The 14134-nt window shown below is 43.5% G+C and overlaps 2 protein-coding genes across 6 annotated transcripts in view; one reads left to right on the forward strand and one right to left on the reverse strand.

Moving 5' to 3' along the window:
* Positions 1-9633, reverse strand: part of drosha (ribonuclease 3 drosha) — a 187978-nt gene extending 178345 nt beyond the window's left edge. For 4 of the 5 annotated variants that reach the window (XM_077648049.1, XM_077648048.1, XM_077648050.1 and 1 more), the window contains exons 1-3: positions 9255-9633; positions 6983-7239; positions 3398-3490 (exon numbers count right to left, since the gene is read on the reverse strand). In XM_077648049.1, the coding sequence (XP_077504175.1) occupies positions 3398-3490; positions 6983-7239; positions 9255-9301 (397 nt within the window). In that variant the 5' untranslated portion in view covers positions 9302-9633. The remainder of the gene's footprint in view (positions 1-3397; positions 3491-6982; positions 7240-9254) is intronic. The other variant, XM_077648052.1, reaches the window with a different exon arrangement.
* A 278-nt stretch (positions 9634-9911) lies between these two features.
* On the forward strand, positions 9912-13640 carry LOC144114380 (uncharacterized). Its single transcript, XM_077648072.1, has 6 exons — positions 9912-10080; positions 10167-10423; positions 12958-13131; positions 13197-13283; positions 13346-13395; positions 13542-13640. Exons 1-6 carry the CDS (start codon positions 10038-10040, stop codon positions 13624-13626), a joined length of 696 nt encoding a protein of 231 aa, XP_077504198.1. The 5' UTR covers positions 9912-10037; the 3' UTR covers positions 13627-13640.
* The last annotated feature ends 494 nt before the right edge of the window (positions 13641-14134 follow it).

Genomic DNA, 14134 nt, shown 5'->3' on the forward strand with positions numbered 1-14134 from the left:
TCAACTGCATGAGAATTTTAGAGCCCCAGCTAGTAGGTTGAGTGGTGTCTGTTGCCATCAGCATCGGCCTCAGTGTAACTGGCAGAGTGAATCAGCAGCACAATTGAGGATGAAAGAGAGCGAACATAGAGCGCAGCAGAGGATAAAAGTATGGCAACAGTGATGAGAGTGTGAGGAGGAAAGCGAAGTAGGAGGTTACGACGGCAGCCAGAAAACAGGCTTCAGAGTGGTAATCCGCTAAGGGATGGTGCCAGAGTAGCATGTGCCGTCATCCGTTCTCCCGAGGAGAAGCTCAGCGGCGGCAGACCGCTGTGCACTGCCCAAACCCAGAGCTGCCTCCGTTCAGCGATGCGTGTTCGGTATGCAGTTGCCTACAGTCCATATACTGCAGCGACTAAGCTCAAAAATCACATTACCAAGAAGTGCAATCGTTGGCCAATTTTATTTTTTTTCTGAGGCACATTGAACTCGCTGATAATGACTTAAGTGTTGTGCTTCTGCATGAAAGAGAAAGTGCCTAAGAATGTCAATGCAATGCCTAATGCCAGATACACTACCAATCATAAAATCCAGCAGGTTGACTACGCATAGATACTGACATTCAGGTAGAGAGGACATAGTAGTAGCGCTAAATAACAGGGACGAAAGGAGAGAAGACAACATAAGTGCTAGTTCGCTCCTTTCGTCCCTGTTATTTAGCGCTACTACTATGTCCTCCCTATCTAAACAACAACTAGTTCAGCTTTCTGCCTCAGTTGCAGCCCTAGATCGGTAGCTTTAGGCATTCTGGTACTTCTGAAGTGTGGGTGGCAAGTTCTATTTCTAGCTGCATGGACTGCACACACATAAGGACAAGGCAAACTCGCATGCGTGCAGTATGATATCAGTCAGTGCACATTGAAGAACCACTGGTGGTCAAAATTAAGAGACTTCCACTCTGATGTTTTCATACTCAAGGCACAGCTTCAGCACATGACACTCAATCTACAGTAAGTCAAAGTCACACATTTACCATAACTAAATGTAGGCTGGCGTCCCAAGAACAAAGACTTCAAGCTTCGATGAAATACATATCTTATTCATAAAACAGAATTGATCACTTACTTTTACCTATAGAAACCAAGCATAATTTGAAGCTAAATTAAAACACTGATAGAACACAAGACATAAATCTTAAACCCACCAGATATGCTGTTTTCCTCAGCATAAACTGAAAATAGACTGTTATGCTGCATTAGAGCTTCAAACCTGCATGATATTTCATCCATATGATCTTGTTTAGTTACAAGTTCTCTACTACTGCACTTCATAACACGGAAAGAGCAGGCTTCACATTCACAACTATCATCTCATGCTAGAACCTCTCATTAACAACACAAGAAAGAATTATGTCCAAACAAAATCTTAGCGAAAATTCTGCAGTACATGGGGGTCAGACATCTTTTACCAGATAAAGTTCATTCGACACTGGGCATCTGAAAGGCATTTGATTTGCTTCCACCTTCTATCAGAAATCAGTGGAGCGTTTGTCATGAGCATATTTGAGTCTCTACGTGAACAGCTTACTAAAACACTCTGTTCAATAAAAAAGTGCCTTATTTTTCCTATAACATATTTGGTGGCTTTCAAGTTGAAGCATGAAATGGCATCGTCTACCCTAAAAAAGATCCAAAAAAGAGGCGTGCCGATATGTTACCTATGGGACAGAGATTTTAATACACACGCACCACTTTCCACTCTCAAAACATCGCACAAGATAACCACAGATGGCGATCCGCTCATGATTACACAGCATCTATGCGCACTGAATCATAAAACTGAAGCCCTTTCATCCGCCTTACGATTCCTGTCACTGGCAAAGATGCTCTCACAGTATCCAGACTGCTGGATCAAGTGTAAACGTTTCACACGGAATTAATATTGAACGTTAGTACAGAAAAACGAACTGCCAAAAGCCACCACCAGCCACTGACACTACTGTTGATCATCAGAGATAGGGACCCCTTTTGCCATGCGGTGGCACATCATTCTGTGAAACTTGTGGATACAGAACTCGAAGGGGATCGCAAAAAAGTTTGGTATATTGATGATTCAATACATAAAAAATGGCAAAAGAAAAGCTTGTCTACAACCTGGAAGCAAGAGTACATTGTACCCAAGCTAGTGACGCGTTTCCAGCCGCAGCATGGCGCCTGCCAGCGTGCTAGCAGCGCACCGCGCGCTAGGCGTTGCTAGGCATAGCCTGCTTTGCTTTGAAGCTTTAGCGGATGATTTGGAGCCCACCGCTGCCTACCATCTACTCTTGTTACCAGTACACCATAAGAATGATCTCATTAAAATTAAGGTACAGATGGTTTGTGCAAACCCTTCGGCAGCGAGTGAAGCATGCCAGGTGAGGGCCGCTGCTAGGTTTCAATTAAGTTGGCTTCACTGCAAAGATGTGGGGAAAACGAACACATCAGACTGAAGGCCACCCTCAAGCACATCCCACATTCACCTTGTCACTCGGTTTCAAAGCACTAGAGCTGCCAGCAGGTGCTCAACACTGTGCAGACGACCCGTCTTCGCACGCGAAAAGTGACCGAACAGTGACATTAGAAGCACCACTTGCAGGGGCTCAGGGAATGCTCCACTGAACATCAGTTCGATAAATGCAACACAACAGTGCTATATTTTTACATGGCATTTTCAAGGGAATGTTCTGACTATTCAATATATGCAATAATTCGATATATTCTTGTTCGATATATCCAGGCTCGATTGTAATACTTTACAGCTATCTTTTGCACACAAAATGTGACCGTTATGCAGAAAGTACCCCTCTTTCCACTACGAGACCCGCTTGGTTCTAGTTTCTTTTTACATCAACAGTAGTATAAAGGACTGTCTCCAAGTTCTGCAGCTAAATCAGCCAAACAGAGATCAGAGGAATGTAAAAAAAATATCTGGGGCACGACACAGGACTCAAGTTAGCAAACACAGTGTCCAGGACAACCTCCTGTATCTACTGCAGTAGAAAGCCAATCTGCAGTGTCACCTTTTTCCAGGTTAAATATCTTGGCAAGTAACTCCTGCATCTAAAGCAAGCTCCTTTGTCCATTGCGCCAATCTGCAGTATCATATTTTACAGGGTTAAAAACCACAGTTACGAGGCTATCGCATTGTTAAGTGCCTATACAGAGCCTACACGGGCACGGCAACAGGTGGTTCCTGCTGGTTTCTGGTGGTTCTAACAGGTTACGAATAGAATAGACTGCGCTAATAAAAACCAGTAGGCTCCAATCACGTTTTTCAGCTGGCCTGATGAGCAGGCGAACTACATTGCACATAAAAGCAACATAAATAAGTGGTTACACCCTCACAACGGCGATTTCCCGAGACAAAAAACGGCCCTTACTTGATAAAGAGGAGATAGGAAGAACGGGTAAACAGGATGTGTTCCACTGTGGCTGTGCCTGCAGTGGCAATTGCCCCTGTGAATGCAGCATACCTGCATAAGTAAAATTCCATTTCAGGGCAGCTTACAAGTCCAGCTGGTCACAGACAATCTGTTTTCATTTAAGGCTAATGCACACAAGCAGGTCATGCCTCAAGAAGATGATAGCCAATCACCACAGCCTCAACTCAGCACATAATCTGCAAAAACTGCAAATCAGATTCATACTGATACTCGATACAATCACATAGGCTACAAAATGAAGCTGAAATTTGTGTACCTTGGATGCTTCACAAGGCTGCTTACAGCTACAGCATCAGATGGTCCTATATGCAGCAAACAATGGTCTGTGAAAATGCTAAGTTAGACACAATGAAGTCACAAACACAGTGCATAAGGCCACTGTTCCAAATGAACGCTAGAGTACTTTTGTGTAAAATTATTTTTCAAGAGCTTTGACTTGAAGTCGTGACATGAAGTCTACCAGAAGGCGCAGAAATAAACTATCTTTCAATTAGACACATCATATACCACAACGACTGCGCTAATAGAAGCACTGTGCAGAATTAGTAGAAATCGCTCTCTGAGTTGAAGTCCTCGCATTTGGTGGACCACTGCCAGGGATGTAAAGATTGCAAGCCGGGTTGTGTGCCGGAATGTAAGCCAGTGTGGAAGAAAAATGTAATCCCCTTTATGCACAAGCTAATATTTTATCAACTCATAAAGAACGACTTCAGTGCGAAGTCACTGAGGCTTTTTATATTTCAAGACAGGGAAATACATGCATAAATGCATTGTCAATTTTTTTAACAGCAAAAGAACTGGCATTCCTGGACCACAACGTGGAACTAATTTCTTCCATCCTTTCCCTCCATTTTCGGTTTTTCATGGTTTTTTGGTTTTTGTTTTCCGTGATTGTGACAACGAAGTTTCCTGCTTTTGCACCATTTATCATATTACTCAGCATCCCCATCTGATGTATCATGCCCTACGCTTTTCTTGATGTTATCATGTATGTTTCTTTTGATTTACTTTCACGAAATGGGTATATATCATGTATTTTTTCTTAAAACTTTTAGTTGCGAAAAAGCACTTGTGTTGTGTCTTTCTCCCACCTTGGTCCTCGTTTTTGGCGCTAACTACATCATGAATGTAAAAGCTTGGTTTCAGGTTATGTTAGGAACACCTGGATAGATGGTGAAGTTGAGCAGCCATGCTGTGGTGGGTATTATGGCACACAAGTGTCTAAGGCTATCATGCCCCAAACACAAGATTAAATATGTCTGCTTTTGTGTTCATGCAGCTATACAGTTCAAAACATCATAAATTACAACTTTTGCTCTTTTAGGAACACAAAAACACACAAACAATAAATAAGTGCATTTTCTCCCTCCTAGAAGCATGCTAACATGAAAAGGAATGAGTCATAAAATTGTGTGGAACGCTTACTTCCAGAGTCCCCAAATTTTGTGCATAAAAATAAAATATGCTTTACTGCACCCATTACTCTGCATATTTCACATCTACCTAGGCTTTTCTTGCTCATGTAAGGTGCGTGTCTAATGGGGAGTAATAAAATTACTATGATAGAACATTGTTGGTGTCCGCATGGAACAAGACATGCTTTACCAGGTGCAGTTTCTTGTGTACTTCATTATTACCTGAAGAATGCTACTTATACCTGGATGGCAAACCTCCAGGTGGCGTCGAAGGCCTTCCCCAAGTAAAAGTTTGTCGGACTGAATTTCGAAAGTAAACCAGACTATAAACTGCAGATAAAGCTTTTTTCAAACCCATACTGGTGCACATCCACAAGATGATGGGATTAGAAAACCAGACTTAGTATGACATTCAAAACATTTTCAAATGATCTTGCCGTAAGGGCTGTGAGCCTATACTTATTAGGAGAGGCTGGCAGCTGTCCAGCTTTCAAGAAAAGAACAGTAATGGCCATTTTTCATGCGTAAGGAGTTTTTCCTTTTACACGTATTTTGTTAAATAATTTGAATAGGGCCTGCACGCAGGATTCATAGAGATGTGCAAGCATTTTCTAATATAGTATTTGGTCAGACCTTGGTGCTGTTTACTAGCAGACATCACTCAATTAATTTCATGAGATGTAATTAATTATTTTAAGGTTTGTTTGTGCTGTCAATTATCAGAAGTATTTGTCTTTCAGCAGTGCTTTTGTTCCTTAAAAATGGTTCCGCGAGACATAAAGAACTGGGGAATCTGATAAAATGCTTGCAAAATATATGCACTTGTTCCTCTAGACTTGCTTGCATGCCAGTGGCTGTCAATAAAAGTGTGAAGAGAAAGCAGTTCCCATTAAAATGGCGGACCTGTTGCCGGATTTTCTATTATAAGATAAAAGTATTAATAGGTGACAGAAAACATTCACATGATGCTCCAGTCTTGCAGGAAAATAATGAGCTTAAGCACTGGCCTTTTTAAAGTTTAAAAGGCTATCCTGCATTCAGCAATTGCCAAAAACAACTCATGGTTTATTTTTCTTCCTCTCATTGCAACCTCATGTCCATCATGCTCTACAGTTCTGTCTTACTGTCTTGGAGCAATAGCTAACCGAGCTGCAGTGAGCATGCAGGCTGCAAACAGTGCAAAGTCAGCTGTACAGAGTTCCCAGTGCAATAATTTACTAGGGATTACTAGAGGTGAGGACGACAACCTTACGAGTAGATGATCATCTCCATGCAGTTATTTGAAACTACCCTTTACATTTAAATTGATGACAAGAGAGTGCAAATGAAATGACAAATCTATACAGCTCAGTTTTTATGAGCTAGCGGAACAGTATGCAGGTTCACCTGTACTCAGTAGACAGGCATTACTGCACAAAGCAAGATCTTTTTTTCTTTGTTCACTCCCCCTAAAACATAAGTGAGCACTTAATTCCCAACTAGCAAATACGATTAGCTGCTCTAAAAGTTCACCTTTGAAGAGTTACTTCTAGCTATGCTCCAAGATATCTGGGGCCTCCTATCACCATTTTGAAACTAAAAAAAATAATAGGTAACAGGCAACAGCTTCCAATTTTGTTTTAAGCTTAACTTCACAAGCTGCGATGCCACTTCGCATGACAATAGCAATGCCTCCCAAGAGCAAGCTAGCCTGCTTTTGGCCGTTACGAAAGCTTCTTGAGAACACTTTCATGCTGTGGCCTTTGTCTCCTGCAAATAAAGAGCTACAAGGGACAGTGAGCTTAAGATATCTATTACATCCCTGTAGTTACTTACTAGTCCCCTGTAATTTCACTGCACTGCAAATGCCACATTTTATTGATTTTTTGGATGCAGGAGAAAAAGGCAATGTGATTAAGTTTTTTTCCACACAAATGATTTAGGCCCTCTTCATTCAGGCACATGCTTCCACCATGTGCTTGGGACCATGGTGTTGCAATTCACCATCACTTGCACATGGCAGACACCACTGCACGGACCGCCATGCTAGCCAGACTGGTGACTGCACCTGTGTGGGTTTTCTTGAATTACCCACTTGCATTTAATTTTTTTAAAACTTGACTAATACCTGCATCAAAGCCTGTCCTGGCCATGGCTCTGTAGGGAATGGGTGGAGGAATGCTGGGGCGAGCCACTGGGAATGGTGCTGTGGTCATAGGCGTTGCCCAGTGTGGTATGGTAGCCATGGCAGGATTGGCTGCACGATAGAGTGCTGCAGCCTGAGCGCCAAACTGTTGATGCTGCTGTTGCTGCTGCTGAGGACTGCACGATGCCAGGGCTGCACGAACCAAGGCACTAGGGGCTCCTTGATTAGCCAGGTTGAGGCTGCAGCAAGTCATTCAGAAACAAATGTGAGCAAAGACTGCTAAAACTCATAAGCACTAATCTAAGCCAAGCAGCAAATACTGTGCTCACTGAACACCATTTTTAAAAAACTGTAGAGTAAAGGAAGACAAAGCGGCAAAACGAATATCAAGACATGGCTTTTCATAATGCAGCACACAGGCCATTTACAATTCTCTTTGCCCAGACCAGTAATTGCTGCAATTAACCAATATGCCACACAATTCACACACAACAGCAACACAAGCTGCACTCCATAATTTCCAGCACAGCATACACCACAGCATATGTACTGATAGAGCTAAACAGCAATGCTTGGATGAAAATATATCGTCTGAAATCTATCTCACGAACTTTGTCTTGACGAGGGCCACCGCAAGGGTGTGTAATGGAGGCCAGCTTTCCGGTGTCCTCACCACAGCATTGGCATCAATTTGGACGGGTAAAACATTCACGCACTGTCCTTGATTGCAGCTAATTACTTATGCAAGCTTAAAGGATAGGCGTGAAGAAAGAAATTTAAAAGAACAAAAATTAAATTTTAATACCTGCAACCTTATTTCAGCGGTTTTTATATTTTATCAACAAGAAAGCAGTTCGAATGATTTCTTTATGAACAAGCTCTTCATGCCCTTATTTCATTATAATAAAATTTTGTTTTATAGGGTTTAATGTCTCAAAGAGACTAAGGCTATGAGGGATGCCTTAGTGGAGGGTTCCGGATAATTTCGACCACCTGGGGTTTTTTAACGTGCACTGACATCGCATAGCACATGGGCCTCTAGTATTTCACCTCCATCCAAAATGTGACGGCCGCAGAGGGATCGCTCCTGTGCCTTTCGGGTCAGCAGCCGAGCACCATAACCACTCAGCCACAGCAGCAGCAAAATACAAAGTGAAGCTATGATTTTAGTAGATTCCTAACATACTAGCCGGCCTGCCTTTGTCCTTATCTTCTTTTTCAGTGCCACGGACAACTGTGTCACAGAAAACAAAGAAACAGTAACCAACAACACCACACTAAACATTTCACGGCTTCATCACTGTAACCGGCAGATTCCTTCATTAACTGTACTCAAAATTGTTTCAAATTCTGTCATTCTTTTATCTGTTTTTGTTTTTACTACTCTCAAGCAACTCTTCGATTCTTTCTCTTTTATTTCAATGTTGCTCAAATACGCATAAATCGTCCCTTTACCTTTAAATCACTGTAATCATTTTCTTTGGAACTCACCACGAAACCCTGGCCAATTCTTCCTTGTGGGTATGTGTAATGTCAGAAGAGATCCTTATGTAATGACCCCTATTGGGAACTTTAGGTAATAAGCTGAACGAAACTGAACAACATAAGCTAAACATTGTAGGCATTTCAAAGAAAACATAGGCCGATGTTCAATATTTCCAAGGACTAAAATTAATGAAGCCATGATGAAGCCAAAGCACCACAAACAGCATCACAATAAACGTCTCCGCGCCATGTCCAGCATGCACTCATCATGAAGCCGTGCTGCCTTGAATTTCCCATATTATAAGCAAGATTACAGTTGCGAAAAAATTTCGATCCTCTTTATGATGATGGTTAGACTGCGCGATCAAACAAAGGGTATAATAAAGTACGGCACGAGCATGGTGTCACGCTTCCATATTTTATGTATACGCTGCTTTTCGCGCTGTTTAACAATAATACGAAACAAGCACCAACCAGCTGAGCTGGCTGACAGATCAGGTAATTTAATTACAGCTCACCCTGTAGACACGCCGTCATTCAAGGAAAGGTTACGACACTTAGGATCGAGCCATGGTAGCTACGGACATGAGGCCAAAGACGTAAACGCAGTGGAAAATTAAAGTACAACGAACTCCTGAACCAGCAAGCATGAAAGCTTGTAGTTTATCGGCAAAGATACATGACTTCCGAGAACTGTTGCTGCAATGACTTTAGGAAAATGTCTTGGCGCCAAGCAACAACTCGAGTCGTCAGAAATTGAGAGACTTACCTTGATGGGTGCATTTCTGTCTTAACTATACAAGTTGCTTCGGTCATGAGTTCCTTGAAGTTAACATTACAAACGCCGGGAATGTCCCCACAAGATTCGAGCAACAGCGATTTGCTTCGCAGAATTTTTTAAAGAATTTTTTTACCAACATCGCAGCTTAAGCTTGAAGCGCGTACACGGATTCCAGAATAATCAGCCGCAAGCAAAATGTCCAGACGCGGTTAACAAAGGCGAGAATGGTCACTGCTCCACGCAAGCACCGCGGGCCACTGGTACTACCACTAGCGCCCTAGCCAAGGTAGATGCCTTGTGGTGTCTGGAAGGGGACACTGCCCTAGCGCGCTAAACAAGCCTCCATGCCGCGGCTTCTTTATCATTCTTGGCTTGGCATCGAGTGAGCTGCATGCGACAAGGAGACGAAAACGCCGCCAAAGCTGGTAAAAGCAAAAGAAATAATAATTTTGTCACAAAAACTATGCTTTATTTTATTTAAAGATGTTTATTGCTTGTTACTAGATAATCAGAATAGTTATGATAAGGTAAGAATAAAGATAATGATCTGACATTAAGTAAAAATATCACTATCACTAGATCATAACAACTAGCGATCACAATCACTAAAGTGATCACTGCCACTAAAAGATGATAGAACTATTCAATTTGGTGATAGCTGATCACGCCGTATCGCCATCGCTGCACGTGTGCAGCTAGCGGTGGCTAGGGGCAACCGACCATGTGGTGATTGGTAGCGTGGTTGTGGAGTTTGCATCTCTACTTACTGCAATGGGGTTGTCAAGTAGAGTGCTATCTAAGCTGAAAGCTTACGGTGAGACGCATCCTGCTCACTGCTACTGCAGAACTTGATTTAAAATCTCCTTTAGTATGGATGTGTTCATGCAGTTGTTGTTTCAGGTGACAGTTTTCTGGACGACAGTGATAAGACCGCCAAGACAGATGCCTCGAAACTTGTTTCAAAAAAGTCAAAATGTCATGACAGAGATAAACGCAGAACGTGCTCCACGGCCTCCCCGAAGCTTACCAAGATAGATCGCATGCGAATTGAGCTGGATCTTGGGGACGCTTGCGATGAACGGGCCGACGAACAGCCTGAGCCACCACGGCAAGGTTCTGTGTCTGTAGTGCTCTTCCAGGACCCATCTAAACGTAAGGTCTGTTATTTTTTCACACTCTCGAGAATGATATTCGCGCGCTTTCGAGAGATTCGCCTGATTTGCCGAGTATCCTGCGCTCGCGCTCGGTCCTCTAAAAGTACTCTGGTCCCCCGCTATTCGCAATGTATACTACGACGACCCGAGCGAAGAGGAAGAAGTCATGGTGGTTTTGATGTGCGCCGCGCGATTTTTTTTTTTATCACTCGGCTACAAATCCCACAGTGACCATCTCCTACATGCGTTTATCATTCCCCGTTTTAACTCGGTGTTTCTTTTTGTTTGCTTCTCTCTTCCCCAGCATTCATTTTATTTTCGTCCATGTCAAAATTCATCTGAAAAATTCCAGGGGTGCACTTAAGTCTGCTTAGGTGCAGTAATGCAAAATCATTTCTCTGGTCGCGTCCTTCCTTACTCATAACCGTCCGCCATCTCGCCTACGCGCACGCCATGTGCTTGGTGGCTTGGTTGGTTGGAAGATTGGGGTTACGATGGATGGATGGATGGATGGATGGATGGAAGGTAGGAGCATCCCCTTTGAAACGGGGCAGTGGTTGTTGCCACTATGCTCAGTTTTTTTTCCTTTATTTTTGTTTACTCTGCTGTAAGTTGTTAATACAATTCGCCATTTCCTTTAAAAAAACGTCTTCCTACACTTTAAAACTTACGTCACCTCTCTGCTTTTGTACCACCAATCCTCCAATCGCTTTTTGCTAATTTCCACCGCAGATTTATTTACATGACTATTGTTATTTCTAAGCCCTAAGGCCTCGGTAAGAGTGACTGTGCCTCCATCGACATCGGGATGGATACCATCGCATTTTAGGATGAGGTGTTCTATTGTTTCTTCATATTTACCACACACAGCACATGTGTCATCTTCGTTAAATTTTTTACGGGTGCGGTATTTAGCTGCCCTCTAGGGGAACATGGCACAGCACCCGGGAGGAGGGATTGGGAATAAGGGTAGTGAGGAAAGGAAGGAGAGGGGTCCGAGGTCCGAGAAGGGCAACACGGCACACACGATGCGGGCGCACTCAGGCACTCGGTGGGCAAGACTTGAGTGTGGCAGGGACTGAAGCTGGTGATCTTAAAAGGAACTTAGCGCGACGCGACATCACCGCACCTTAGGGACATTGGTCTGCTGAGGAGGGACATAAATGGCAGGTCTGCCATACAGGGACTGTCATGATGCCGCGAAGCGGCTGAGGGCATGAAATGCTCGCAAAGAGACCGATAGTCTGCCCTAGGCGAGAAGGAGAGGGGGGGGGGGGGTGCGAAAAGCGCCCGACGTCGAAGAGAGCGGGAGGGCAAGGGAAAATGTGCTGGACCAGTGCGGTACATTGCGAGGGGGGTTTAAGTGGGTGACGCATGATGGCGCTACGACTGCACTTCAGTTCAGTTCGTGCGGCCATGCTAAAGTGCACTTTGGCCATGCTCTGTCCGCAACTTCCGTCCACAGCTTCCGGTGACGCCACTCGAGCCAAGAAATGCCTTCGCATTAAAACTGTGTACCCCAATTCTTGACCGATCCTCTGTGTGTTCACGTGCCATTGTATGAAGATAACAACAACGATTGAAAACATCTTCATTGGCGCAGAAACTTTTTTAGAGCATGTGGGTGGACCGCCTAGTCCGGCAGTCCACTGGTCCTCCCCGCCTGCCAGTGCTGGTGGTCAGGGTCACCGCTGAACAGAATGGCCTCTCACTGCTTCTCCGATGGGTTTGGAATGGGGTCAGCTGTGGGATTGAATTGACATGCCCACACCATGTGGTATAGGTTAGCGGGCACTGCGGACAGTATAATGTGGGATACCACTGGTGTAACCTAGCTAGTGTTGGACACACATTTCTTTGTATTCTCTTAAGGGTGTCTCTTCTGACTTATTGAGGGATTTATGGGGCGTTAGGCATGCTTGCCTGGATGTTGTGTGGTGCAAGATAGTCGACATATGTAAAAAAAATACACTAGTATATCTTGTTCGCGTTCATACCATGCCGTGGGATAGAGGAATGTTAGAAATTAATCAATTTTGAAGTTTGTTGGCCAATACCGAGTTGGATAACAGCGATACAAGCAATTTTACAGTGCGGCTCACCTGGCATCTGTTAGCTCCGCTGCCGACGGAGTCTCACAAATCGAGCATATCTGTACTTTATTAAGAGTTGGGGTTCACAATAAAATGGTGACAAAAGTAGCACCTTTATTACAGCGCTGGCCAGCTCTGAAGCGCCCTCAGGTGCAGCATCAATGTAAAACCGGCTAGGCTCAGTGACGACTAGAACAGCCAGGGAGCAGCGCGGTTCGTCATTCAGCGTGTCTACGAGCGGTAAAACACTGTACAGACGGCGTTGTTGAATGCTTGGCTCGCTCGACGATTGGTTCAGCAGTTTTCTAGTCGCAAGGCAGGAAAATCGAGCAGCACGCGATTGACCTGCGACAGTCACTTTTCAACCAAAACTGCGGCATAGCCTTTGTGACTCGCAAGTGTGAATGGGTCCCAAGAGCATATTGTGCTTCGGTGGTTTTTCAGACAAAAAAGCGTCTGTCTGAGGAAAAGGATGTTCCCAATGATGTGCAACAGAGTGCCAATGAAATAGACTTCAAGAAAGCCAGATATGATGTCCTGAAGTTTGGAATCAAGGGCTTGGAAAAGCCCAAGCAAGAAGCGGCTAAGATAGCCCTAGCTGTGCAGCTTGGAGCCAAGGTAGGTGCGATTACTTCCACGCCTGTGGAAACATGCTTTATACAGAAGACTTGTTCTTTCTTAAGCCGCCCAAGAAAAAGTATGTGAATTACAAGGAGCTCATTCATGAAAGGAAAGAGCAGAAAATAAAGGACAGAGAAGAAAGAATTGTGGTAAGTTGTTATAATTGAGCTGCATTGTAAGTATACTGCATACGCATTTTCAAAATTTTCAGAATGCGAAAACGGGAGTGAAGCCAAAACGGCAAGGAAATACCATGCATAGGTAAGATGCCAACTTTTTTTCATTTCAAGCCTATTATGGCCCACATGTGTAAGTGACCTGTATATTTCTTGAAACCTTTAACAGAAGGCCTATTGTTGCTTGTGCATCCATATTTGCTAATGCAAAAAAAACTGTGCTGTTCGCAGGAAAACACACCATGCACGACATGAAGGTGTACACGTCGTGAGCAAAGAGCTTATATCGAAGGTACGGCGAAAAAAGATAAAATAAAGACAAGCTTGCAACTCCAGTTGTAATGTAAATAAATAATGTTGATTTCATTTGTACAATGACAAAAGTCTCTGGTCCGCATACTTTGGAAACGAAGCAGGTAATAAAAATTATCAGCTTTGTTTCCGGAGCACATTTTCCAGAGACATGTCCCCAACTGCACATGTACTGCAACTCTTGAATCACTCGGTCCGAAACCTGTCCAGGACAGTCTTCGGCGTTCTCTCCATGTGGTCTTTTCATTCAGCCTTTTTCTTTTGCTGCAGCTGTTTTATGTGTTCGTGCACCAAAAAATTTTTTTTTTCACACTACTGTACTGGTACTTCAGAATTCAACGACATGCATGACATAGGTACTATCCACGCACACACAGGAAAAAAAAGCAGCCATTAAACTGACTGGTGCTTTCAAATAAGTATGCATGTGGAACATGATCCATGTGTGCTAATTGAAATTGAATAATCCCAATGGACTCGCGCAGTTTATACCCTTTCTGTTCATCATGAAC

This window comes from Amblyomma americanum, chromosome 1 (assembly GCF_052857255.1).
Source record: "Amblyomma americanum isolate KBUSLIRL-KWMA chromosome 1, ASM5285725v1, whole genome shotgun sequence".
Taxonomy (NCBI): Eukaryota; Metazoa; Arthropoda; class Arachnida; order Ixodida; family Ixodidae; genus Amblyomma; species Amblyomma americanum.